Source organism: Xiphias gladius, chromosome 23 (assembly GCF_016859285.1).
Source record: "Xiphias gladius isolate SHS-SW01 ecotype Sanya breed wild chromosome 23, ASM1685928v1, whole genome shotgun sequence".
In the NCBI taxonomy this organism is placed as follows: domain Eukaryota; kingdom Metazoa; phylum Chordata; class Actinopteri; order Istiophoriformes; family Xiphiidae; genus Xiphias; species Xiphias gladius.
The window spans coordinates 16,393,556-16,419,913 of record NC_053422.1 but is presented as its reverse complement, the minus strand read 5'-3'; the positions used below and the strand labels follow the sequence as shown (position 1 = coordinate 16,419,913).

General features: G+C 42.5%; 3 protein-coding genes across 5 annotated transcripts in view; 1 reads left to right on the top strand and 2 right to left on the bottom strand.

Annotated features, from left to right (window-relative positions):
* Nucleotides 1-2,113, bottom strand: part of LOC120785633 (amyloid-beta A4 precursor protein-binding family B member 2) — a 39,914-nt gene extending 37,801 nt beyond the window's left edge. For both annotated transcript variants that reach the window (XM_040120504.1, XM_040120505.1), the window contains exon 1: nt 1,880-2,113. The gene's annotated coding sequence lies outside the window, so the exon portion shown is untranslated. The remainder of the gene's footprint in view (nt 1-1,879) is intronic.
* Nucleotides 2,114-2,879: 766 nt separating this feature from the next.
* Nucleotides 2,880-10,588, bottom strand: dele1 (DAP3 binding cell death enhancer 1). 2 transcript variants are annotated; one of them, XM_040119007.1, is made up of 12 exons: nt 10,390-10,588; nt 8,373-8,490; nt 7,977-8,079; nt 6,654-6,798; nt 6,229-6,468; nt 6,023-6,111; nt 5,798-5,891; nt 5,524-5,666; nt 5,252-5,410; nt 4,053-4,145; nt 3,691-3,850; nt 2,880-3,519 (listed from the first exon to the last, which is right to left on the bottom strand). In XM_040119007.1, exons 1-12 carry the CDS (start codon nt 10,418-10,420, stop codon nt 3,284-3,286), a joined length of 1,611 nt encoding a protein of 536 aa, XP_039974941.1. In that variant the 5' UTR covers nt 10,421-10,588; the 3' UTR covers nt 2,880-3,283. The 2 variants fall into 2 exon arrangements, with proteins under 2 accessions (XP_039974941.1, XP_039974942.1); XM_040119008.1 differs by having other exon boundaries at nt 2,880-3,516.
* Nucleotides 10,589-14,234: 3,646 nt separating this feature from the next.
* bicc2 (bicaudal C homolog 2) lies at nt 14,235-26,358 on the top strand. Its single transcript, XM_040120778.1, has 19 exons — nt 14,235-14,505; nt 15,688-15,734; nt 16,141-16,210; nt 16,361-16,440; nt 16,635-16,796; nt 16,904-16,957; nt 17,203-17,418; nt 17,576-17,827; nt 18,065-18,196; nt 18,506-18,695; nt 19,469-19,602; nt 19,713-19,921; nt 20,621-20,726; nt 21,295-21,334; nt 23,220-23,377; nt 24,164-24,383; nt 24,479-24,648; nt 24,869-24,968; nt 25,078-26,358. Exons 1-19 carry the CDS (start codon nt 14,235-14,237, stop codon nt 25,206-25,208), a joined length of 2,742 nt encoding a protein of 913 aa, XP_039976712.1. The 3' UTR covers nt 25,209-26,358.

The window sequence follows — 26,358 nt, the reverse complement described above, 5'->3', positions numbered from 1 at the left end:
GCATAATGTATAAACATCCTTTCACCCAATCATACACACGCACACACCTCAAACAATGCTGCAGTCATCATCTGCGCCTTTTCTCAGAAACATGGAAAACACAAACGCAGCAGATTTTAAAGCACAACAAGATCTTGGGAAAAGACAGAGGCAGGATTTTGGAGAGAGCAGAATCCCTGGGCAGTGCACTTTGCTCATGCGGGGCCCCTATCCGCTCTCCTCTCCCTGGGTGGTTGTCGTGTTGTCCCTCTGTCACGGAACCAGACAACCACAACAACCTGTTTGTGCTGAATCTGCGCTCACGCTCCAGGCCTGTGACTCAGACACAAACACAGAGTCAACAGGTGCAAACTACTTGCACTGAACCATCTATTCTTATCAGAATACCAACTATCCTCCATCAACAATGCTTATCACTAGTGTCATGTAAACTCCAGTTTTTATATTTTCCATTTAATCGATGAGCTATAACTTCCTCTGCAGGCTCAGATACATTTTCGCTGTAGAAGTCTGATGATGTCAAAATTGCATTGGTACAAAGCTAAAAGCCTGAAAAACTCACATTTGGGAGATACAAGCTTTCCATCAGACAGCTACATATTGTCCCTTGAGCCACTGAAACTGAAAATCACAGCAAACATGTTGCATGACTCAGAGGATGAGTAACACATCCTGAAACAACCCCAAAACTGACCAGGAGCAATAAGCAACCAGCATTTCAACCCTCCATTGTCACTTTCTTCGATTTTTTTCATTATTATGTCTTAGTTGCGGACGAACTGGATCATCTGGGCAGAGATAGAGGCCTTTTCTTTCTTTTTCCCATGGCGGTGCAACCAGGTCTCCATTAATTAAACGAAGTGGGGGGAAGAAAGGACGTGAGGGGAGTGGGGAGGAGAAAGGATGGTTATTATAGACAGAAAGCAAGGAGAATGACACAGCAGTTTGCAGGTCAGTCACCACAAAGAGGGAGTTAAACTGTTGTCCTCAATAAATCTGTTGTGCTCCAAAACAGCAGAGGTCATTCATGAGATGCACTAGATTTTAGCAGCTGGTCACAGGACAGCGTCAACATGTATACTATTAAAACAAATACATTCCATTAAAACCCTTTTTGCTCTGTTGCTAATTTTCCTTGTGCATGTGCTGTATTGCTTCTTGCAACAAAAAAAAAACACGCATTGATCTCTTACAGATGTACTTGCAAGATTATAAAGGACGAGTCTTGTTGACAGACAAAACTGTTCCTTCTCTATTGTTGAGGCAAGGTGTCACAACAGGGTCCACATCTGTTCTACTTCTTTACACTGGCTGCTCACCTTGTTTACAGGGTTTACAGACAAGAGTGTTTTCACCTGAAGGTCACCTAAAAAGAAAGATCAAATTCTTATCACTTCACATCAATATCATGCTTCGTGCATTCGCCATCAGATCATTTCCAGGTATTGTAAGCGATCTTGGCCTGTCAGAAGGAAACCATCCTTTATCAACTGTTCTCCCCGTAACAGCAACTCCGAATTGCGCCCACTGCTTTAAAAATGAAATGCAACAGATGAAAGCACAAGCAGGGGAGAAAATGAACTTGAAAAAGTCGATGATGTCATGGGTGGAGTATCCTAGCCGCTCGTTTCTTGCTGCCTCCTTAATAAACTCCCTCACTGATCTATAGGAAACAGCGTAAGGTCATCTTTAAATGCACCATAACGACGAGCATGCATAGGTGGAGTCGCCAATATTGCAGAGGCGAAGCTGTCGATATGTGAACAGACGCAGTAGGTTAAACCTTCAGCATCTAGTCCCTCTCTCTCCAGCCCCATCACCACCGCCGCACTGGGAGGGGAGCGCATCCCATCCAGAGCATCTATTTACATCCACTCACCGCTTCAGTCAGCCTCCGGGCTTCTATGCCTCCGCTCCCACGACGACACGAACGCACACACCCACAGACACTCCCGCGCGCAAACACTAGTGAGCAGGGCCGAGGTCGACAGCCGCTTTTTAAGCGCCAGTCAGCCCGTAGCTGCAGACGGCCGCCCGTATGGGATCACATCACATCATCTGCCCTCCCAGCCCGGCTCGGTGCTCGCTGGCGGCCAAGCTGCGCTTTCTCTCTGCGCCAGAGGATCCCCGAGCGGCGCGGCGCAGCGCGGCGCTGTGGAGGGCTCAGCCAGCCGGCCAATCAGAGCCGCGGACGCAGGACGCTCGGCGCACGGAGGAGACGCAACCACAATAAATCCACCGCTGTTATTTTGCAACTCAGGTAATCAAATCGCACATCATCGGAGTCTTACGTCATGCAGTAGTCTGGAGGAGTACGGTTTGCAGTGCTACACATGCCTGTCCCCGAAACACAGGCGGCTGTAGTTGTTTGGATAGGCTAAATATTGCAAGAGGATTGACTCAACGTGGTCCTAAAACTAATTCTGTTATCACCTGTAAAGTCGTTTCCGAAGAGAGGACAAGTCCAGCCTACACTTAAGTGCTGCTTAATTAAGATTATTGTGAATACAGACAGATGACAACACTCTCTGCTCCTTGAAGTCACATACTGCATATCAGGGAATTTTAATATTATTTACAAGGTAACCAGACAGCCATAGAATAGCTTTTTAGGATTATTATTTCACTGAACATGTGCGTTTAGCGGTAGAAAATCTTCCCCAGAGTGCATCATATTTCACTTTGGCAGTTGTATGGTTAACAGATAGGGCACATTATCAAAAACATGGAGCAATTTCTTTTTTTCCCCATCCATAGTTTTTAAACTTCAAGACAGCACTGAACCATTTCACCTACTGTATCAAAATACGACAGTAATGTAAAGCACTTTGTCCGTTTCAGCGGTGTAAACCCAGCAACACATTTCACAGGAGTCAAAATTATGATAAATCTTTTTTTTAATGTGATTAATCCCAGGTTAGTGGAGAGAGAAACATGAAACCCCCTTAGATTCTCAACCCACCCGGAGGCACAGCAGAATAGCATTTATAGAATATATATCACAGGGAAGCTCATAAGAAAACACTGTACTATATAGAAACGCATGATAGAAAAGCCTCTCTATCTCATTCAGCGCATAACATTGTCAGACCTTGTATCCAACAACTCTTCCTGGCTTATAAAAAAAATCCCCAATATATTAACATGTCGACACTCACATACATGACCATGTATAAAATCTGTTCACTCTAATCCAGACACACTTTGACCTTTCTCCTCTGATGAAAAAACATTCACAGTATAAAATACATTCCTCAGTTTGGCCTGTGCTGGCTCAGGATAACTATCCGATCCCCACTGTCCACTGGCAGGTTTCTCCCTCTGCGCTGTGGGGATGGAGGTGAAGAGGCGTGGAGGACTGCATCGGGGGGGCACACAGGCTTCCGGTGCTCAAGGAGTGAGGCAGGAAGGGAAGGGTGGTGGAGGGTGGGACACGACTGGTCAGAGAGGAGAACGGCTGCTGGAGCCGACGGTTGGCTACAGAGAAACAGGGAGCTGAACGGATGGAGCGCAACGCTGCTGAGGAGGAGAGAGAGACAGAGGGGAAATCAATTGCTCATTCTCAAAGATATTATCACTGCTGTCTTGGCTCATTAAAAGCTTATCCTATGCAGTGTCATCAGTAACAAATGCATAAAAGGCAGTGACTAATACAAATGCCTATCTTTCCAACAGAGAATGTGTGCTTACCCTTTCCGTCTGTTTCATTAAGAGGCGTCAGTAAGCTCTTAGCCTGCTTGTTGCCTGCATGAGCGGCTCTTTTGTAGAATTCAATCGCTGTCCTCAGGTTCTGCTGCACCCCAAAGCCACGCTCGTAACACTGACCCAGGGACAGCAGGGCGGTGTCGTCCTGAGCACAAAAACAAACATGTGATTTAAGCTATGACAATCTTCAAAATGAATGAAGATGTCACTATTAAAACACGCACAGGAGCTCTTTGTGACTCAACGCTGGGACATTCAGCAAGGCTGTAGCTCCAAAGCGATAGTAAATAGCAACTCCAAGATAAAGCCATTGATAAAACTCTAGAAGCATCTAGAAGGGAACTCACCCCACTCTCTGCTGCCATCTTCAGGTAATAGATAGACTTCCTCTCGTCTCTCACTGGCTCCTGAGAATAGATCGACGCAAGACAGACCTGAGCCTAAAGGGGAAGAGAAATAATGAAAGGGGAGAGGCGGTTTTAGTTCAGTAAGGCACACAAACATCTCCTCATACCTTTGGATTCTTTACTTACACCTGTAGCAACCCAGCATGGCTAAGGGCAATTAAATAGTTGTTTATCAGCGGGATTACAATATTATTTGAGTTATCACAAATTCTTTATATTTTCAGTTCTTCTATTTTCACGTGTGACTTATTGTGCAAGCATTACCTGGTGATCAGATCAAACGTGTTGGGTTCACTCATTCGCTCTAAATGACAGAAAGCATGTGGCAGGACCTGTCTTACTGGTTATGTACCACTCTGAATAAGAAGCAGATAATTGCATTGATCAATGTTGCATGGAATTGCTTAAGAATTTAAATTATTCCATGTATCGTATCATAATAATCTATGTTCTGAAAGCCATGTCGATACAAGACAGCAAGAGGCATCTTAGTTAAGCTCTCTGGTTTTCTGATTTATACATTTTCTCTCTAAATGAAGTTGAAAACAAATTTGTGGTTACATCAGGAACTGCTTTCTGTACATCCACCTATCAGCCAACAGACAAAATAAAGTGAGCTGTTTCTGCCAGTTTTTATTTCTATAACTAAATCTAAATGTTGTATTTTCATGGCTTAACACTGCTGCACTTTTCACTGCCTCATTTTAACAAGTTGTGTATGACAGGCATTTTTCACAGCAGACATTTTTTCTTGTCATAGCAGGAAAAGCAAGGGTGTGACAGTGAGCCAGAATGCACAATACCATGACCCTGAAACCAAAGTAGTTAAATAAAAATCAGCCGTCATTAATTTTATTATTTACACTTGTTCTCCTACTGCGCCATGTCAAAATGCCATATATAGAGGTATAGCTCTAAATAGTTATTCAATGACTAAAATGAATTACAGCACTTCGGCAAGGCAAGAGTGCTATGGTAAATTAGTGCTGGAAAATGACTTAGTAAGCAGTTTGTCAGTAACATATCTTGAGGGATTTAGAATAATGCAGTTCTATAACGGTATATAAGTGTGTTTACGCTAAAGTTGAAAGGGTATTATCTAATAGAATTAAGAAAGAAAACTTTGTTATGACTTCTACCTTGGTGAGTCCAGCTGCAGCAGCCTGCTTCAGCAGGTCGATGGCTGTGTTCAGCTCCTCTGAACTCTGACGCGCCCTACTGGTCAGGAGCAGCTTTGCACAGCGGTACTGAGCCTGTGTGTGACCACCGACAGCTGCCTGCCAGTAGTAATACAGAGCCTGGAAAAGAAAACATCATCCCAAGACTGATTTCCAATATAGGAGAAGAGTATGTATGACTTTCAGAGTGATGAAGCTCGCAAGAAAATAAGATGTACTGTGTGGATTCTCACCTTCTCTTTATCCTTGCTGACTCCTCTGCCTTCCTCATAGCACACACCCACATTAAACTGGGTTTTGTTGTAGCCCTGCTCAGCTGCAGCTAGAAAACAGGTAAAAGCTTCCTCGTAGTTCTCATTTTTGGCATTTTCTAGACCTGCCATAAACAGAGAGATGACGAAAATAGCAAAGGACAGAAAAAAATGAACAAAAATACATCCTGAAAAAAAAAACTGCAGAGTAACAACTGAGAACATAGGATATTTGGTTTGTTTAACTAATCCTTACCGATGATGTTGAGGATAACAGGGACGCTGCTCTTTCCCACATGTCTGAGGTTCATCGTTGCTCCTGCCAGCCTCTCCTTGTCAGACAACATGTCCTGGAAACACAGAAGAGTAAAAAAACAATAAAGATTAGATGAAAAGTAAGTCAATCCTTTGCATGAATAAACAAAAAATGCTGCTTTCTTTAAAATAAACTTCACACTTACTAAAGGAAGCAGACTCTCACCTTGTCATCAGCATCTTTTGTCTCTGTGCTGTCCTGGTTGGTGTCATTCTGCAGAGGACAGGATGCTGACAGAAATGGTTCTTCTGAGTCTGGAAAGAGAAATGTATTATTTTCCTGCTCCCAAATACTAGGTTAACAAAAGTTTTAGAAAAATACTACTTTTAAACAATCTTTCAACTATGCTTAGCACAGAGCACAGAACAAACCGGGTATGGGTGAATCCTGGTTCAGGAGTGCCCTCTGGTGGTCAGAGATGAAGCTGTCAGCAGTCAGATGCTCACTGCTGCTGTGAAGACTGGTGTCACCTGTGGTGCTGCTCCTGCTGTTGCTGCTGCTGCTGCTGCTGCTGCTGCTCTGAGCTGCAGTCTGCTCTTGGTTCTGTCTCTCTGGCACCCCCTGTAGGCATAACACACTCCTTCCTCTGGGCAGGACATCCCGCCTGCTTACTGTACGACCCAGAGAGAAGCGACAAAACAGAGTCAGGATTTGGATCACAGGATTAAAAAGAAAAGGGGTTTGGGTGAGAATGTCAAATGTCTGTTTTGTAAAACTATTGTGACAACGTATTTCATAAGTTGATATGAAAAAGGTGGGTTCATTGCTTAATAACAGTGACACCACAAGGACTCACAGATCTCAAGCAGGATGCGGTAGCCACACTTGTGCAGCGAGGAGGGGGCTCTCAGGGCTCCAGGGGTCGGACTGGGCTCTGTGCTTGAAGAGAACTGAGAGTGGATCCTCCTGCAGATCTGCATAAACAGAACTGCTGCTGCACCCTATGGAGAAACATCAGTGTTACTGTCCGGTTGTGGCAATAAGGATGTGCATTGGTACTACAAGTACCAACATACAGTCATCAGTTTGAGTGTTTACATGCACACAAAAACAGGTTATGCAGAAAAATCAGGTTACAAAGGAAATCCCACAATGCATTTCCACTGTAGTTATTTGGTTGGAATGACGATGTGCAGATTATTTGTTTTTTGCAAACCGTTGTACAGTTTGGCTACAAAGACCCGAACTGTACAAGTGCTTTCAAAAAGCAGTTAGCAAGTGAGACCACTGAGTGGTGCCAAATGAATGAATCCGCTAGTTTCAGATGTAAATATGTGTGGGAAATTAGTGTATGTATGACACTGTGAATATTATCATGTTGTGAGTCGGACCCAACCCTGACATAAAGAGTTTGGGGTAAACTTTTACAGTTTAACAAGATCCTCTTACTCACAGTCTCTTATTCCAACATTAGTGACCACCTTGGAGAAAAGGATTCTTATTTACTTCACTTGCTGGCTTTGGGTAATGTGAGAGAGTGTGTACATCTTCAGAGGGGTGGGGTGGAGGGGTGATTACAGGTAATGATTTTCTTTATGTTACCTATGCTCTTGTAAACAAGATATTGTATAACATTTTTTCCAATAAAACATATTTGAAGACTGTATTAGCTCATATTTTGGCACAAGCCAAATGTGACAATGCCTGACTGATATTTGTTCCATGGTTGCATTTTATTCTTCCTTGTTAAATAATGGCAAATAATGTGATTCCTGAGAATACCGAAAACATATTTAGTTCTGTGAGTAAAGTACATATGCTTGTGTTTAATACACACAAAGCTTGGAGTATTAAATGGCTACAGGGAAAATGAGAAGAAGTTTAAAGGTGCTGAATGGGAGTTTCATTGGCTGTTGTTTTTATCATTAGGTTTGAAGTTGGTTTTCGCAATCAAAATTTACTCTAAAACCATTTAATACTAATACTAAGGCAGTCCATCATGCATAATTCATCTAATCAGTCCAGACTGTTACAAGAGAGTAGCCTCCCAAAATCTTTCTTACATTAAACTGTGATGAACTGATGCCATCCACAAAATGTGATACTGGCCATACTAGTAAATATGTTAGGTCTTTGGTTTATGTATCTACATTTGAAAATGTAACAACAACAGACATACCCAACCCACAGCATCCAGAACTGTGTAATGTGGAAGCTCAGCGTAGGCAAACTGATAGGTCCTCTGTTTCTTCCTCCTCTCTCCATCCTGTTCTTTCTGAGAGCTGAGAGAAAAACAGCACGAACTCAATCTAACAATGACATGTCTGTTTATATCTCCAGTCTGTTGTATTAAGGCATCATTGAAATACTGTTTAAGGCAGATGGCTTTGATTCTGTTCCCTCAACTAACCCTGTTCATAAACACACCAGATGCTGCTGGATGATGCAACCAGCTGTGTGGCAGCAAGTGTGCCACGAGGAGAGCACAGGTTCACAGAAGGGGTAAAGGAACAAGAAAGGATGGGCATGAGGATAGTCTCTGAGGTTTGACCTCAATTCAAAAGGTGGAAGTTACCTGCTGTCAGAGCAGTGTCGAGAGTTGGAGAGGACTGTTGAGCTGTTGATGACCTCGTCCTCCACATAGTGATTCTGGGGCAGCCGCAGAGGGGTGCTGCCATGGCATCGATGCAGAACTGAGAAGTGGTGGGAAGACAAAAACCATAGAAATTAGACTTTAATGTCCACTGTTCAAATTTCAGGGAGAGATAGGAGGCTGAGCCTCCTCAGAAAAACACAACATACAAAAAATGATCCGTAATTTCTGGGAAATTTCCTGTAATTTGATTGTAGGTATAGGGAAAATGAGGCTAATCATCTGAGACAGTTATTTCAGTTTAGTTAGTTTCCTTAGGTGACAAGCAACTGTCAATTTCCAAAAGATTTTTTGTAAAGAAAATGGCTCCATTTAAACCCGAGTAAATATTAATTCATTATTCATTTATTATTGGAATCTTTATTGTTCCTTTTATGTTGAACTGTATACTTGACTGTAGAAAAATTTCACATTTTTGCATGTGTATCTGACCTGTTGTACACAGACTGAAAGACTCTCTAGATCTAACTGGAATTAGTTAACTGGATGTTAATCCAGTAAACCAGTAAACTTTCTATGAATTTACAACTATATATTAGTTAAATTCTAGGAAATTATGGAAACCTATGAGATGTGTAAAATACATTGCTAGCAGAATATGTGCAGCGGCACTCCTGCAGTATCAAAGTCCTGAAAAACAGGATAATTTCCCCTTGTGCAAATGCATTTCACAGAGCTGGTAAGAACCCAAATAATGTGATTTGACTGGTTAACTGGTGTATGCTGATATACATGAAAAGACATGATATTATTACAAATACTGCCCAGGTTTTGTAAAGACAAATGTAGTTTTGCGGTGCAATACTAATTTTACATAGATTTCCCAAAATATATTAATAAGTAAATCTAAGCCAAGAAAAAAGGCAAGAAATTAAGAAATTTAGTTCAGACAGAGACAAAGACCGAATACTGGGTGTTGGCTGATCTATCCTCAAAGTATTGTTACAACTGATACAAAGTCACTGATACCAAAAAGGTGGCTCCATCATGTTAGATCCCATCCTGGGAAGACCAACACTCTTCTTAGTGCTGCAATATTTGCGTCCCTGCTGCTGTTGTGTGCGTGTTCGCAGCAGTGACCTCTTTAGTTCAGAGAATTCGCATAATGAACATTTGCTATTTACTGATAAAAAAAACTGTCTTGTGTTTGAAAATACGTGTAATTACGTAATTAACGGAGAATAGTAAAAAGAAGTGCTTCATGTTTGGCAATTTATTTGGAGGTAATTATCATATATTCAGCATATAAAATACTTTCACTTCATAAATCATGAAATGCTCCTCACCCGAACATGTTGATAAAAAGCTGCTTTTAACAATAAAAATGTATCAATATCTGTATAGATATTGGTGATCCTCGCCTCAGTATTACTTGCTATTGGATCAAAGCTAAATTTTGTGGTATTGCTTTTCTGTACCAAATATTATACATGGTATGTGTGTGTGTGTATACTAGGGGTTCCACAGGGTTTATTTCAAATGAAACGTGAGACCTTTTTAATGCCTTTTTCGTTGAGGAATGCTGTATTCAAATGCTTTTTCAAGACTGTTTTTTAAGACCTGCAGATGTCCTGTATACGGGTATACGTGTAAACACTGGCCCCGGTGTTTCTCACAGGTGACGTTACGTGTGTTGGCGTTTGACACCCTAACGTATGTTTCTGTGTGCGGCGGTTATACGGGTCAGTCGTACACAGCCCGTGGGAATTTTACCTAAATGAAAAGGTCCAGACAAAAGGCTTTTGGCAGCAAGTCAGTAACTTCGCCGAAACAAAAATAAACCGACTGACGGCGTCAGCTGCACCGACAGAGGACCTCGCCAGCGGCTGGCGAAAGGCAACGGACGGCTAACGTTACGCTACGCGGGTGTTAATGTACTTTACCATAATTAACCTCCGTGCAGAAACAACATGGGACTGCGTTAAAGAGTTTCCCTCACCTCTGCCAACAAAACCTTGGACTCTCCACATGGTTCGTCTTTTACAGCAGCTTCAACTGACGGGTCACGTCTGAGCTGGCATGTTTGGATTCATACGGAGGGGGGAGTCGTCGGGGCCGAGGGCCGCCGCTTGTAGTGGCCTCGCCGTCGGCAAGGAGGCTGGTTGTAAATAAAATCAGTCACGAGTTGCGCCGGGAGAGCACCGGAGGCGACGCAGCCGAGAGAAAGTGGGAGAAGCTGGTTGAAGACCTCACAGCGCCACCGTGCGGCGCGGCGGGGGAGCTAGCGCCACACACATACACACACACATCGGCAGACCAGTGTGTTGAGGCACTGTGGGTAGAGTCTCAGTAATTTTTTAGTGTTTTAGCAACGTCGATGAAAAAACCTGACTTTATTTCTGAAACGTGGAATAGGAAAAGAAAATATCATCAGACATATTCTCATATTTTATGAGGATTATATTGATGATATATCATTTGTGAATGTTTATTTAAGTGTAGGTATCGTTGTATTTGGGTTATGTTGGTTTATATTTGTATATGCTTTTGTTTACTTTTGTATTTATCGGAGGCTGATGTGTGAATGTATTTATTTATATAGCCTGAGTTCTACTGTTGGATATCTCCTGGGCCATTACATGTAGGCTATTCAAATTTGCATGAGGTCACTATGTTGTGCTGTTAGATGCTGTGTGCATACACAAGGGATGGGTCAGACCTTCATTTCATTCCTGTGTGTGATATATGCCGGTTTGTGTATATTTAGGATAGATATTTTTAATTTTGACAACCTTTAGCCCAACCGAAATAAATAAATTGATAAGCCATTCCAGTGTGACAGTGACCCAGCATGAATAGTACCAGGAAGCTGAAACTGAAGCAGGTAAATGGAAATCCGCCGTCGTTAATTTTACTGTTCACACCTCTGTTTTTCGTACTGTGACATGTCAAAAGGCCTGTGACCTGACATGACATGACACTACTGAACAAGATGCAGGTCTGAAAGGGTGAAAATGTGCAGAAAATATAATTTAACAGTTGAGAGCTGGGGTATGTGTTAGGGAAAGTTTTTCTACTCATGACCTCAGTTTATCTAAAATCCTGACTGTGGCCCAGGCCTAACCAGGTTTTTTGTTGTTTTTTTGAAATGATTTGTGCTACAGGGCTTTCAGGACCCTGTGAACTTTAAAATTAGGTTTAAATAGCATCAAGAATCGGAAGAAAAGGCCATTTTTCTTTGCGGTATTACATTACAAAAAAATAGTAAATGGAGTATTAACACACCGATGGAGTCCTGATTCTACACCACAACACTACCCTGCATTATAGGCTCAAATGCACATATTAGAGATACAGGCTGCATAAATAGGAAACTGTATTTTGAAAATGCAATTTCAAATGCAAGGCACACTTCACAATGGATTAGGTTCATGATTCAGAAATGCTAAAAAGTAAATACCTGAAGGAATATGGAATTATTTCTTTAAAATCAATAATTTGTAGAGAGTCAGCTCACCGAAGGAAGGCAACATTTTATTTTTAAATGAAGTTTCTGCATAGTCATGAATTAGGCATAGAGACCACCAGGCTTTATGATGCTGTCTTATTAAAACTTAACCACCTTTCTGGCATTAATTCTTAGACTTCTTGCATCTGTAGCACTTCTCTCTTCCACAGTTTCTCTGAGGACACATGAATGTTTGTTGCATGTCGTTAAGGTTTCTCAGGATTAGAGTGCCAGCTCAGGTCTTAGTGTAAATCTATAATGGGCAGTGAGGTGGTGTAGTGAATAAGGAGACTGTGCTTTAACCAGGAGGGTAGATACTGGTAAAATGATTTCTTATTATGTGTGTGAAATCTAGCTATTTATCTATCTGTCTAGATGAATAAAGGATTCACTCATAGATTCAGGGGTTGATTTCAGTAAACTGTCCAGAGCTCATCAGTCACCCTGCAGGAGGGCTAGACTTTTCTCTGCTTTGCATGTGGGTCAAACAGTGACGCACGCCACGACACTTACTGGAAACACACATTCTTCCAGTCAGACGGGGCTAAATGGGGGGCTGGAGGGAGGCGCTCTGCAGTTGTGAAGTTAGATTAAATTTGGAGTAATTCACTTCTTGACCAGTTTCCATGGTGACACAGTCATCATGACTTTCACTTACCATCCTCCTCAGCCAAATAAGTCTAGCCTGCAGTAATTTGTAATGTTAGCAAGATCTCCGCACTGCCAAATAATGTTTACTGACTCGCCTGGGGCCAAATTTGTCTGGGCAATATGGAAAACACCGAGTTGAGCTGGAAACAGGGTCCCGCTAGACCTGACTAAGTGAGCAGTTTGTTTTTACCCATGTTTCAGCAGTCTGTACTCAAGGTTTCAAGCTTGAGAAATTTAAAGTAGGGAGGGGACTTAATAATTCCTAAGCAATTTCAGAAATCTCAGTTGCCCTCCCCCTTTTTTTTTTTGCATCTTTTAAACTATTTCCCCTCTGTCACTACAGCTTATGACTTTCTGACTGCCTGCTTGTTCACAAACAAATGGGTTTCATTTACTCATTTACTTTACTTAAGTACAGTTTAAAAGTACTGGTATTCTACTAGAGTATTTCACTGCATGCTATTTTATATTCTGCTCACCTACATTTCAGGAAGAAATTATAGTTTTAACTCTACTATACATTTATCTGACAGCTGTAGTCTCTAATTAGTGTACAGATTAAGATTTTAGATAAAAGAAGCAAAAGAGAAGAGTGAAGACCTAAAAATGGCTACACTTTTGTGTAGCAGAACTTCTTTCTCCCTACCCCATTAATAATATCACAGTCTTATGATCTCTTTGGAGGGGGCATGACCACTAGGTTGGGCACCACTGGACTATATTACCTAACCTATCTAGCGCTACCTCGACCAGCTACAGCAGAAAAATGCTATGTGCACACTGATGCATAGGTGTAACATTTGATAATGTAATTTATATTGATATATCGGTCACAGGGGCAATTTTCCAGCATAATAAGTACTTTCACTTTTACCACTTTAAGTACATTTTGCTGAGAATACTTGTGTATTTCTGCTGAGATTCTGAATGCAGCACTTTTACTTGTAGTGGAGCGTTTCTACATTGTTGTAATGGTACTTTTACTTAAGGACCTGAGTACTTCTTCCACCACTGATTGGAGTTCTTCTTTTTTATTCCAAGCATTGTTGCAAGCTCCCCCTCAACACAAACGCCACACACTCACTGCTGTGATACACCCCTCCAGTCCCCTTCACCCCTACCAGTGGAATCTCAAGCCTTCGTAGGTCTCATTCAGAGGAAGGGGAGGGAGGGCAGACATGAACCCAAATGGATGACCCCTTTATTTTGTTAGCTGTGTGCACTGGTGTGAGGATGGTTTACTGGTTGTGTGCGTGTGTCTGTGTGGGTGAGATGTGTATCTTGTCTTATCATAGGCCTTCACTATCTATTCACATAATCTGAGGATGTTGAATTGAGGATTATGGAGGATTTGTTCGGAGCAGAGTGAGCCTCAGTTGAAGTTGTAGATTTTGTTTGTCTATGTGGAGCCCTTCGGATAGAGAAGACCGTGTTGTAGTATAGAAGTGGCTTGCAAGGCCATGGCAGCAAATCCTTAAAGCTTCAAACAGCTTGGAGGGAGAGAGAAAGAGTCAGATTTGTGTACTAAATTAAGTGAAGGGGGCGGAGGATTTAAAGAAAAGGCACAAGGGGGTGTTTCTTGCCCCTCTCTCCCCTTTTTTCTCTCCCTGCCGGTCTCCTTGGTCACACACATGCATACACACTACTCGCACACACACAAACATTGACGAGGGCTCCGTCCTGCTATGGCCACCACCACCACCGAGGAGAGCTCTCTGGACCTGGCCACCGTAGCACCCCAGCAGCCTGACTTGGAATCTAGCTTAGAACCCGGCTCAGCCGCAAAGCCTGAGCCCAGTGAGGCCCAATGTGACAGAGAGGAAAAAGAGGACGAGGAGGAGGCGGGAGGAAGCTCTGTGCTGGGGCAGGAGAATGCAAGAGGGCAGAGTTTGGACCCAGAGTGGGTGGAGGAGAGGTTCAGGATTGACAGGAAGAAGCTGGAGAACATGTTGTATGGTGAGTGAGATGAGATGCGAAATGTTCATATTACAGTCCATACCATGCACCTGAACTCCATGGTTTTCCACTGGCACTGTTATCGTCCTCATTCTCACATTCTGCATCAACAGCTGCTTTTTCTGAAACATATTCAGTTGCTGACACCTATGATGGCCTCCCTCCCTGTTATCTACCTGACCCTGTGTGTCTGTCAGGTCCTCGAGCTGGAGGCGGCCTTGTTGTTACCATTAGTGTAACTGCCATCCACTGAACTCCTGTTGCTCATGATTTATGACCCGTAATGGCTTATGCATTCAGGAGTCTTTTTTGATATTATCATTCCTGTCTGGGGAGCACAGGTAACTACCTCTGTTAGTTATCACAGCTTGGCAGGCTTAACAAATGCTTTCCCTGTGTTACTGGGGAAACTCTTTCTGACAGTGTGCTACTGCTGCAGATAGAGGCTGATGTTTGTCTGTTTGTCCTCGTGCAGGGTTCTTGATGGGAAAGCGCTTGACCAGGTTCAGCTCTGATAACTATGGATTGTTTTTGTTGTGTGTGCAGCTGGGACAGTGCTTTTGTGGCTGTTTGAGCAGCCTCTGTCAGGCGTTATATATTGTAAATCTCATCCTTTTAGGTGATAATCTGTCACACTGCAATTGAGATGGCTGTCTAATAGGTTGAGGAGCTCTTTTTTTTTGTACATTCTTTCTTTATATTGGAGTTGTTATTTAATTTTTTGGTCAAGTGGGAGGTCTTTGCGTCAGCAGATGCCATCAATGTGATTAGCTGTCTCTAGGCTAATTTGTGGTTGCCCCCCCCCCCCCCCAAACCACCACCTTCTCTCTCCACCCCATACTGTTCTCTTCCCATTCCTCAGCTCCGGCCAGCGTAACCCATAGTGATGGGAGGGGGGGGCGTTTGCTGGCGTTCCTAATGCTCCCCCCGTACCCCGTAAATGTCACCGTGGAGCGATGGCCTTTTAAAATTGTTTATGTTCCAGGCAACCTCTTGTTCCAGTTGCCTGGCAAATTTTAGCCAAGTAAACATTTAAATGTTGAGTTAGCACACATGCTTAATATTGAGCATTATTGTGCTGTAAACTGAAGAATATGTGACAAATCACACTGCGAGAATTCTGAAATGTTTGTTTATCTTTATCTATATGTTCTTCATGTTTGCTCGATTTGTGTCTATCAGCTCCAAAGCATGGAGATGCTGAGACAGGCGAGGAGTTTTTTGAAAGAGTAAGTAAATCTCCACACCTGGAAACATTTTATTCATAAATCAGACAATGAAATAACAAAGAAAATTCAGCTGCGTTCATCAGTGACAGCAACCTGTAATCAGCGGAGTATAAAGCCTCCTGGTTAAATGTAAAATAGAGATCAGCAAGAGCATCCTGCCACCATTATAACATTTGTTCCATACTGTACATCCAGTGATTACTAGTTTTGTGGAGGTGATAATTGCAGCCTTTGAAATGCAAATAAAGCTTTGTATTCTTAGTTTGAAGGGATCTACTGTGTGTCTAGATGTGTGTGTTCTGATTGTAGGTGTTGTAATTTGTGCATGTGTGTGTGTATCTTTGTCACAAACAATGACTGCTCTGTCTCTCTGTCTCACTGTCTCCTATTGTTTGTGCTTCCACAGGTGATGAGAGAAACTAACACTGAGGTGAAATGGCCATCCAAGCTGAAGATTGGAGCCAAGTCAAAGAAAGGTGACAAACTCTCTATATTTCAGTCACACACCATATCAGTGCTTAGTCTTTCTGTCTCCCACAAATTGATTAATCTGCTGTTAAATGTCAAATACAGTAAAATGGCCCTTTGGGATTTTACTGTGAAACTGAGCTTCTTTTTTCATTTAGATCCACATGTAAAGGTGGAAGGGAAGAGAGCCAATGTTTTGGAAGCCAAAAGCAAGATACTAGAAGTGCTGGAAACCAGGGTGAGGGCTGGTACTTGATTTTCACAGTTTGAACAATTAAGTCTACAATGTACTGGTGCAAACATAGTTTTACATCTTTACTACACTGTTTCAGTTTCACCCCAAAATGAAGTTCTTTTGGAAAATCCCTTTGTTCTATTGTAAAAGTACCTTGTAATCTGCACAAACGACACCACTGTTTATATAAAATCCAGGTGAACAAGGTGACTCTAAAGATGGATGTGGCCTACACAGAGCACTCCCACGTGATTGGGAAAGGGGGTGGAAACATAAAAAAAGTGATGGAGGTCACATCCTGCCACATCCATTTCCCTGACTCCAACCGCCACAATGCTACAGGAGAAAAAAGCAATCAGGTAACAATCTCTAAAGTGGCATTTTAATGAGCCACTAACTGCTGCTTTTGGAAGAAACTAAAAACCGACTTCAATTAAATGGCATTTATTTTTTCAACTTCTACCAGGTCTCCATTGCCGGGCCCATAGAGGGAGTGGAGGAAGCCAGGAAGAAGATAAGAGTGAGTGGTCAATGTGTAATCTAAGGAGAGACTACCCGGGATAGATTTTTATTCGTTTCAAAACTCAGTTGCTTCACTCCTGTCACATAGAGATCAATAGAGTGATTAATAGCGTGGTTGACACAATGAAGACTGGTATATTTGTCAAAAAGCCACTGATTGTCTTCATCTCTCTCTCACGTCTTCATCTCTGTGTCTCACGCTCTTTCTTTCTCTTGCCTTCCATACACTCTTTCTCATCCTAGGACCTGCAGCCGCTGTCCTTGACCTTTGACCTCCCAGTCAGTCTGGTGCCCCAGGCTCTGCCAGATGCTGGCTCCCCTCTCATCCAGCAGGTAGTGCAGACTTTGGGGGTCAGTGTGAGCTTCAGGGCCGTGCCACCCCAACCTCAGGCACAGCCCCCCTTTTATGGAAGCTGTTGCACCGTCTGGGGCCTGCAGGGCAACGCAGCTGCTGTCAAGGTCAGCATGAAACATTTTGGAGAGAAACTGAATCCTGTCTGCAGTCGATAAACATTAGCATAAGATACAGTATAAATGATTGAATATCATATATTATTGTATATTATTGTAAATCATATAATATCATGTCATGTATGTACGTATCATCATCTGGCAGAAGGCGACCTGCATCCTGATGGACCTGCTGCTGGGGTCAGAGGTCACAGGCGGTATAGTGAGCAGCCAGCTGGATGTCACCTCCCAGCAGCATCTCTTCCTGTTGGGTCAGAACGGAGCTCACTTCCTGAGCGTCATGCACCAGACCCAGACCCAGATCATCTTACCAGACCTCAGTGCTCCTCAGAGCCCTCCCTCGCTGCTCATCCAGGGCACCCCTGATGGGGTGTGTCTGGCTAGGCAGCAGCTCATGGTACAGTGGGGTGTTTTGTTTTTGTTTAGGCAGAATTATACTGAAGAACATTGCCGAGAGTTAGCAGGTGCATGTGTTTTTTTTTGTTTTGTTTGTTTGCTTGCCTATGTAATTTTTTTTTCTTGTTTCTCTGCCCTTCTGTTTCTGTTCACAGTATGATCTATTTGTAGATTTTGTTGCTGCTATGATAACAAAGTTCCTAACAAGGTTTTGTCTATCTGTTGTGTGCACGTCTAGGACTGTCTGCCTGTGTGTTTGATGTTTGACATGCGTGAAGATGGAGAGGCAGATCCTTGTAAACTCGCTCAGATGATGCAAAATCTGGGAGTCTTCATTAGTGTCAAGCCCAAAGTAAAACAGACCAGCAAGGTACAGTTTTATCCATGTAGCTTTACTGCTTTTTCATTGTTTGAATCACCATCTGATTCAAACAATGAAAATGGTAATTTTGTTGTTTTGATGGCTACCAGTCCCATCATTTTAAACTCACTTTCAAGCTAGAACTACACTATAGATTTTGTGATTACTTATTTCATACACGCTGGATTAAATAAGAAATGTCTATTTAAATATTTCTTGAACGTTCACTTTGAGTTTGAGTATTAAACTACTCTCCCCTTCTGTGGTGAGCGGTGAGAATACTGATGTTAAAACTCCGTGGTGTTGTATATTTATCAGTCAGTGGTGGTGAAAGGTCTGGAAAGGAACATCTCCTGTCTTTATGAAGCCCGCCGTCTGCTCCTTGGGCTTGATGCCTGTGAGACTGCCAAGGTAATTGAGGTGACCCCTGACCCCATGCTAGCTGGCAATGGACTGACCACCTATTGGCTCAACATGTTGCTGCAGCAGCTTCGTCTGTCTGAGCAAGGTGAGGATTCACACACATATACTGCATGTATCTGTGTAGGTGTGTTTCCATCCGAATTTTGTCCAAAAAAGAAATTGTGGCAGTCAGCAGTGCACACTGTTTCCCTGCCCTTCCCTCCCACATATCTAACCTGGCCGACACTGACGTGAATGGGCTCAAAGCAGCACGCAGGCTGCACCCTTTTTTTTTTGGATTGTCTCATTTTTCCACCAGCAAAACACTATACCAAGATGTTATATTCACATTATCATCTAATACATATTATTTTTTAGGGAGAAGGAAAAGGGTTATGCAAACAACTTAATCTATTGTGACGTGAGAATCCTGAAATTGGGAGAAAAAATAGCATTATTAATTCTTGGCATTTTACTTCTGCTTTACAGTGCACCTAATGCTGTATTTATGGTACTTTAACAAAGTAGTTTGATTCCTCTCTCCACAAATAATGTGTGGCTTGGGTTTTCTGGTGAATGAGACATGGAGACACATGGGCTGCAGAAGTACTTTCATATTGTATCTTCACAGATGAATATAAAATAGAAAAAGAAGCAGATTCAGGCGGGCAACATAATTATATACATTTTAAGTGTTCTTTTTTCATTTTTTGGTATTTCTACTCAGGCTGTGTTTTATGCACACATTCAAAATATGTAGAGGGACAGGTGGATGGGAAATAATGTCACTCTGTGTTTTTTGTGTATTGTTGTCTATATTTCAGTACAGACTAGTGTGATCCTTTTCTCACTATCATCATGTCCCCTTCATTTGATTAGGCCCCGTGCCTGCTCCCACTCCAGAGGTGCTGACTGGTACTAAGCCCCGCCCCTCACCTCCACCAGGCCTCAATCCTCCCGCTGAAGAGGGGAGGACAGGAGTGAAGGGCACAGACAGCCGGCCACTGGAGAAGGTTTGTCACTGTTTATAGTCAAGCTGCTATTAGTACACAATAAATCCTTCATGACAGATAAACCTCTACGAAAACCAAAACTCAGCACTGTATTCTCTCCTTTTCCCCAGATCCTAGAAAATGAGGACCAGTCTGGCCAATCAGAGGATGAGAGCTCCAAGGTCATGGCGATCTCATCATCCGAGGTTTGTGATGCGGTGAACAACAACATTTGCAGGGTGGGATTGATGGGTCGGAGGGGGAGTCTCCAGGGCCCCGACATTGCCAAGGTCTTCGGTCAAGGCAGACGACATTCAACAGGGCAGGCGCTAACCTACAGGTGAGCATTCGTGGACTTATACACCTCCATTTGTCACTTGTTAAGGGATTGTGATGCCCTAAATCAGCTCCCTTACGGCTTACCCTCATGTTAATCTGTAACTCCATCCTAAACCAAAAACCAAGTCATGAACTAAAAATAAATGATTAACCCTTTGGGGGCCCAGGGTGTGTGCCCAGATGAGTCTTCACAATGACTGTGACCAGATTTTGCCCCTTACTGTGTTATTTATTCACATACACACACAAATACACACACGCGCATACACACACACACACACACATACACACACACACACACACACACACACACACACACACACACACACACACACACACACACACACACACACACACACACACACACACACACACACACACACACACATTTTGTTTTTCGCATAGTCACTTATTCTGCCCTTTTGTTGTTCTCTGAAAAACATAGAAAAAGGTTTGCAATGCTGTGCAGTTTTAATGGAGCAGCTCTGCCTTAATACAATACATAATTATTTAGCATTTTAACACTGAAATCCTCCTCTAATATTGCAGTTGTTGCTCGGGTGAGAGGAAGAGTTGACAAGCTCTTAAACGTTGCACACAGCCATCACAAATGAACCTAACCTTGTGTGTGTGTGTGTGTGTGTGTGTGTGTGTGTGTGTGTGTGTGTGTGTGTGTGTGTGTCTCTCCTGAATGTGCCAGATTGCTGAATGCAGAGACAGAGGGAGGGAGAAGTGAGCGGAGGAACAGCCTGAGGAGAGACGTGATGCTGGCTCAGGATGTTCGCGCTGACTCATCCAAGGCTGAGGTGAGGCAAAGTAGGAATTGCAGGTCTCTTTTCCCCCCGTGTTCTCACAAAATGATACACTGCATCTAAAACCTTATTTAGCTAAAATTTATTCTCAGTGCACAGATGATCAAATCTCTGTGACCCTCTGAAAGACTTAGGACACTGAAGGTGTGAAAGTCTTATAGTGTTTTAGAGATAATTATTAGAGGAGCACAGGGTATGAGTGAGAGAAAGAGGAGACAAGATTAACTCCTGTTCATCTTATGGCAGCTGTAGATAACAAGATAAACTGAAAACAGCATGTTGTTATGTAACCTGCTGATTTGCACATCCCTGACTAGATTTGATTCTGATATCAGTTTTTATGTTTGTTTGCTTCCCCTCTTATTTGTCATCTGTCCCTCTCAAAGGTTACTGCAGGGACGATTAACAAGTTTACCGACGCTGCAGCAGGAAATGTGGTTTTGTGCAAGTGTTTGTTCCCGCTGTAAATTAGGTTCCCCCTGCCTCTCCTCAGCAACCAGAGAAAAAATAATTAAATTTCATGCATTATTTACCTACTCTATTTCCTATTTGTGCTTTATAGGATTATGACTATGAGAAGAAGAAACTACTGGCGACCAGAGGTTAGTGCTCCTAAATGTTTAATATTTCTTCCTGTCATACTGTGGTTTCAGGAGCTCTGCACAAGTTTCTGCAGCAACAATTAGGTATAGTGCTGAGCAAGTATTTCTGTGTTTTTATTGCTCTATAGTTGCTGTATACTGAAGATACATATATTAAAACACATTTTGCAGAGGCATTTGACACACAGTACCTGCTGTACATTGTTGTTTTGCTCATCAAACATCCACCTTTATAAACCAAGTTGTTGTTTTTAGAGTTTAAAAGAGCACAGATTGGAAAACTAATTTAACTTAGCTCCTCAAACAACACTAGATTGAGGGAATGTATTTAGTTTGCTGTATAAATGCAAGTAAAGGTTTTGGTAATATCGCTGTTAAAATAATGATTTACTGTCATATTATTACGTTGGCTGAAGTAGCCTTTTGAGTTTATTTGAGCATGTTATAGACGCAACACATTAATATCCCGAGCAGAGGAAGGGGTTTGATAGAGGGGGGCCATTTCAGTGCTGCTCACTGCCAAGACAGCTGATGAAGGGGACCTGTTTATGGGCTGCACCGTGCCAAAGTTATAATAGAGCAGCACTGGCACTCCCACTTAATTCACATGGGGCAGGACACAATGCAGACCATACACACATACATCCAAACAGCTGTGTGTGTGCAAACGTGCATGGACGCACACACACAGGAAACACTACCTCATCCATCATGCAGAATGAGAGCTACTGGGAAGATCTGCAGCCAAATGGTACTAAACTCCCTCAGTGTTGCTTTATGGGATTATGAATTAGCAGTTAGAATGGGCCATCTGCCTCGCGGTCATTAAGACACCCATATGCCATTATATGAATGGAACATTTACTCAAAACACAAACACACACACACACAGACACACACAGACACACACACACACACACACACACACACACACACACACACACACACACACACACACACACACACACACACACACACACACACACACACATATGGACACAAATGACAACCCACTAGTTAAAATCCTGTTGATATCGCACTCTTTGTGGAAGGGTGTCACAGTTTTTATGATACATTCACACATGGATCCTGTTTTGGTGCCAGAAGAGGCACAGGGTCACTTGTTTGTCATTTGAGTGTGTGTATCCGCCTCAGTCTCAGCAATTTGAGTTTTATTAATGCTGGCAAGAAGTAGCACTGCTTGAGATTCATTACTTAACACCTGAACCCAGCTTGTCCAATTCAGAATATCAGAGAAGATGTGAAAAACCTGCAATACATTTTCATGATGGACAGACTGCAGACAGGAGCATATTTGCATGCTACAGAGACTAAAAATTTGAATTTGAAATGACTGTACTAAGCATATGTTTCTATACAGCTTTCTCCTTGAAGCTGCTACAATCAATATTTTTACATTAACAATGGAACAAATGATTATGTCAGATGCAACGCATGGCTCATTTCAGCAAAAAGCTCTAAAAACTCCCCGTACACTAACTGCTCAGCACCAAACAGCAGGCAGACAAAGTTAGTGGCCAGCTGGTGAACATAGTGCAGCATTTAGCAGCTAAAGAGCCAGATATTTCCCTCGGGAGCTGGGTTGATAGAGAACAAAACTGGGTTAAAAAAAAATAAATATTTGACTTACCTTTGTCAGGTGCTCAGAAACATGACTCAAAAGGAATTCTAATGTTGCTCTGTGTCTGCTATATGTGTAAATCAGCCACTGTTCATCGTAGCAATTTTATAAATACCAATATGCAGATTATACGTTAGTTCTGCTTACACCTTGTGTCCACTGCCCCAGTTGGCTTAAAAATCAGTTAAGGCGGGTTTAAGTCTGCATTTTTCCTCTCTGTGTCTGCTTTGTATGTTATCTCAGCCATGCAGAGGAAGCCTGTGGTCACTGAGGTCCGGACACCCACAGACACCTGGAGTGGCCTGGGCTTCTCCAAGTCCATGCCAGCTGAGGCTGTCAAAGAGCTCCGCAACATATGCCGCCGCAGCTACAAACCCTACCTGAGCACCAGCAGCAGCCAGGTACAAATGAATTTGATGCTAACTTAAGCTCTGGTTTAACAAACTGAAAAGAAATGATCCTCCAGCTTCGTTCGGTTCATTTTGATCGATAATTTTAGCCTTAGCTGGCTTGACTTATATACTTGTGCTGAGCTTGCTGAATTCTTTTGAGCTGCCAAAGCTGTCTTTTGTTGCAGTGAAAACAAGCACCCCCATTGCGGCCCACTAACATAGTCTCATTTATTTGTATTGCCCTCTAACAGTTTGAGGCATTTATCTCACTGTGTGGTAAGCACTACCAATTTGTACGCTCAATTTCCTGGGGTCTGATACCATCGCCTTGGTCAACACAGCCACTCCTTTTTACCTGAGCTGTTTATAGCTCATCTCCCTGGCTCTTTAAAAGCCTCCCAAACTGCAGCTCTCTGATTGCCCGGTATCCAGTGATAGAAAAGCAGACTCACCAAGGTTAATAAGAACAAGAGGAATTCCTCAGACAAGTTCAGCTTTCTTCTCAGACTCTGGCAGCTCTGAGGAAGCATTCGCTATGCCCACTGCATTTATAATTTGAGAGAATGCTTCTATCACAGGTCAGTTTAGATACATAATAGCTTCTCTGTTTAAATGTTTGGACCTATGGATATTATGTCACTGTCCACAATCTTCAGCACACAAGAGATATTGTAATTACTTGAAGACATTTGTCATTTGTTGTAAGATGAAAGAAGGTGCTGCCGTTGTGAGAAATGGTTGCAAATGAAAGAAACACTAATATTTAATGCCATTAAAATTTCACTCTCTTTCTAGTCCTGGGCTGCTCAAATGGGGAAGATGTGTAATGGGAGTGACTCTGAGAACTGGAGGGACAGACGTGGATCCACATCTTCATCTCTGCCTGTCTCTTCGTCTTCTTCCTCCTCTTCTTCTTCCTCCTCCCCCTCCTCACCTCCCTCTACTTTCTCTTCATCCACCTCCTCTTTTCCTGCTTTTGCATCATCAATGAACAGGAGCGGAAATGACAAACCTTGTAAGTTTTACACACGTGCCTTGGGGTTTTGAGGTCGTTACTTTCTCATGTCCAATTTTGGCCTTTTCCTGTGAACTTTGACCTTTGATGTCTAGCTGAGAATTTCCTGAGCAGCAGCAGCAGCTACTTTGAAGGTGTGTGTTCACTGAGGAGGGCGTCGACCTGCAGTCAGCGAAGCCCCTCCCCCGAAATGACAGATGACCTACCTGAGCTGCTTGGTCTACTTGGCCTGATCAAGTACATCGATGTGTTTGAACAACAAGAGGTAAACACATGCAGAGAGTTGCAAGCAATCATATTCTGAATGCAAACTTTAAAATAAAAACACATTGGTTTTTAGTTGGAATAGCTCAGTGGGAGAACTTGCCTCAGAGCTTGAAACACAAAGATACACACCAACAAACAAGCACACTCTTGTCCCCCAGCCTAAAGTGTATGCACTATGAATGAGCATCAGGATGCAATTGCTAACTGTACCCATCCAGATTGACTACCAGACATTCCTCACTCTGTCTGATGAAGATCTGAAGGAAGTGGGTGTCTCCACCTTTGGAGCCAGACGCAAGATGTTATTGGCGATCTCAGGTGAGAATCCCAGAGCTTGGATTTGGATCTGCTTCTCCATCTGTTAAGGTGGTAGGTGTCGCTTGCCTCCACATGTGAGAATGATTAACTCGTTTATCCTTCAATCCAGACCTGAACAAGAGCAAGAGGAGGCTCTCGGATACACCTGCTGTGAAGCCTGGATACCTGGAGGGCGGTGCTAGTGGTCGACTACCACGAATCATGGATTTAGAAGTTGCTGCTCAGAGTAACCGCTGGTGAGAGGAGACGCCAACCAGCTCTGAGCTCTATCTGAACAGCATGGAGCTACTTTATATCTAAATGAATGCAGTGAGGCTGTTGCCTTTACAAAGGTCTTATCTACTTATTATTTTTTATAAATGATTAAGCATGAAATTACCCAGAAGAGCAGCAAACATTATGTAAACATTTAAATCCAGTGCCTTTCCTCTACAGCCATAACCCAAAGCTTTACTTAAAATACAAAATCAAGACAAGGAGGTCCTCCCTTCTGATTCTGCAAGAAACAAACTATTTGAAACACAAATGAACATGTGAGAATGTTGATTGTATTTCTCTATTGTGGCATCGTTTATTGTTATGAAGTACATTTCTTATGCAAACTTATTTCTGTGCTTTGACCATATTAACCACTACATTTATACAACTGTACATAGATATTTACAAAAGAAAACAACACTGTAATATGATAGTGATGATAAATAGAATTTTGCTGTTAAGGTTTATCCGTCAAGACTGTATTGTTTCAGAATGTATGCTTTTATTAGGGTTGACATGAGCAAAGAGCGACAGAAAAATGGAAAACTGCAACTATATGGTCAGCGCCTTACACCCAAAAGCCAGCAGGGCATCCCTCGAGACAGTATTTTTCATTCAAAACTACATCAAACCGACTGTAGCTTGAACTTACCTTCTGCTTAAAGCTGGGATCAGACCACCAGAGGGCACTGTTGTCAAACACTGTGCTTACAAATTCGAATCACATTTCTGTTGCATGTCAAATAATGGATTTGTTTCCGGAGGACACAAGGTGACAATAGCGTTTGAGTAGACAAGGTGGAGTTGGCTTTGAAATATACAGTAGCAATAATCAGATAATAAACAAAAATTATTAGAAAACCTAAATAGGTAAATACATTTGTTAGTGTGAAGGTAATGTGACACTCTTTAATGTGGTTTGGTCTTGCCTGACTGCTCACCTGAAAGTTCCAATTTATTTTATCACTGTTGCCAGGAGTGAAGCCACTGGAACTGCTTATGGATTGTTTCCTGTCTAATTTATTTAGCAGAGGGCTACACCCAGCAATTAAGTACTATCAGAGGGACCTCGCTGGCAGTGTGCTAACGAGAAAAGTATGACCTCTCTCTAAATTTGTAAATTTGGAATAGT

Excerpts from the sequence above, each read along its gene's own strand:
- dele1 (XM_040119007.1), bottom strand. The coding sequence starts at position 10,420 with ATGTGGAGAGTCCAAGGTTTTGTTGGCAGAG. Across the intron at positions 8,491-10,389 it reads CCAAGGTTTTGTTGGCAGAG|TTCTGCATCGATGCCATGGC; the intron begins GTGAGGGAAACT and ends ACCACTTCTCAG. Across the intron at positions 8,080-8,372 it reads CGACACTGCTCTGACAGCAG|CTCTCAGAAAGAACAGGATG; the intron begins GTAACTTCCACC and ends TTTTTCTCTCAG.
- bicc2 (XM_040120778.1), top strand. The coding sequence starts at position 14,235 with ATGGCCACCACCACCACCGAGGAGAGCTCTCTGGACCTGGCCACCGTA. Across the intron at positions 20,727-21,294 it reads CTGACTCATCCAAGGCTGAG|GATTATGACTATGAGAAGAA; the intron begins GTGAGGCAAAGT and ends TGTGCTTTATAG. Across the intron at positions 24,384-24,478 it reads GAGCGGAAATGACAAACCTT|CTGAGAATTTCCTGAGCAGC; the intron begins GTAAGTTTTACA and ends TTTGATGTCTAG.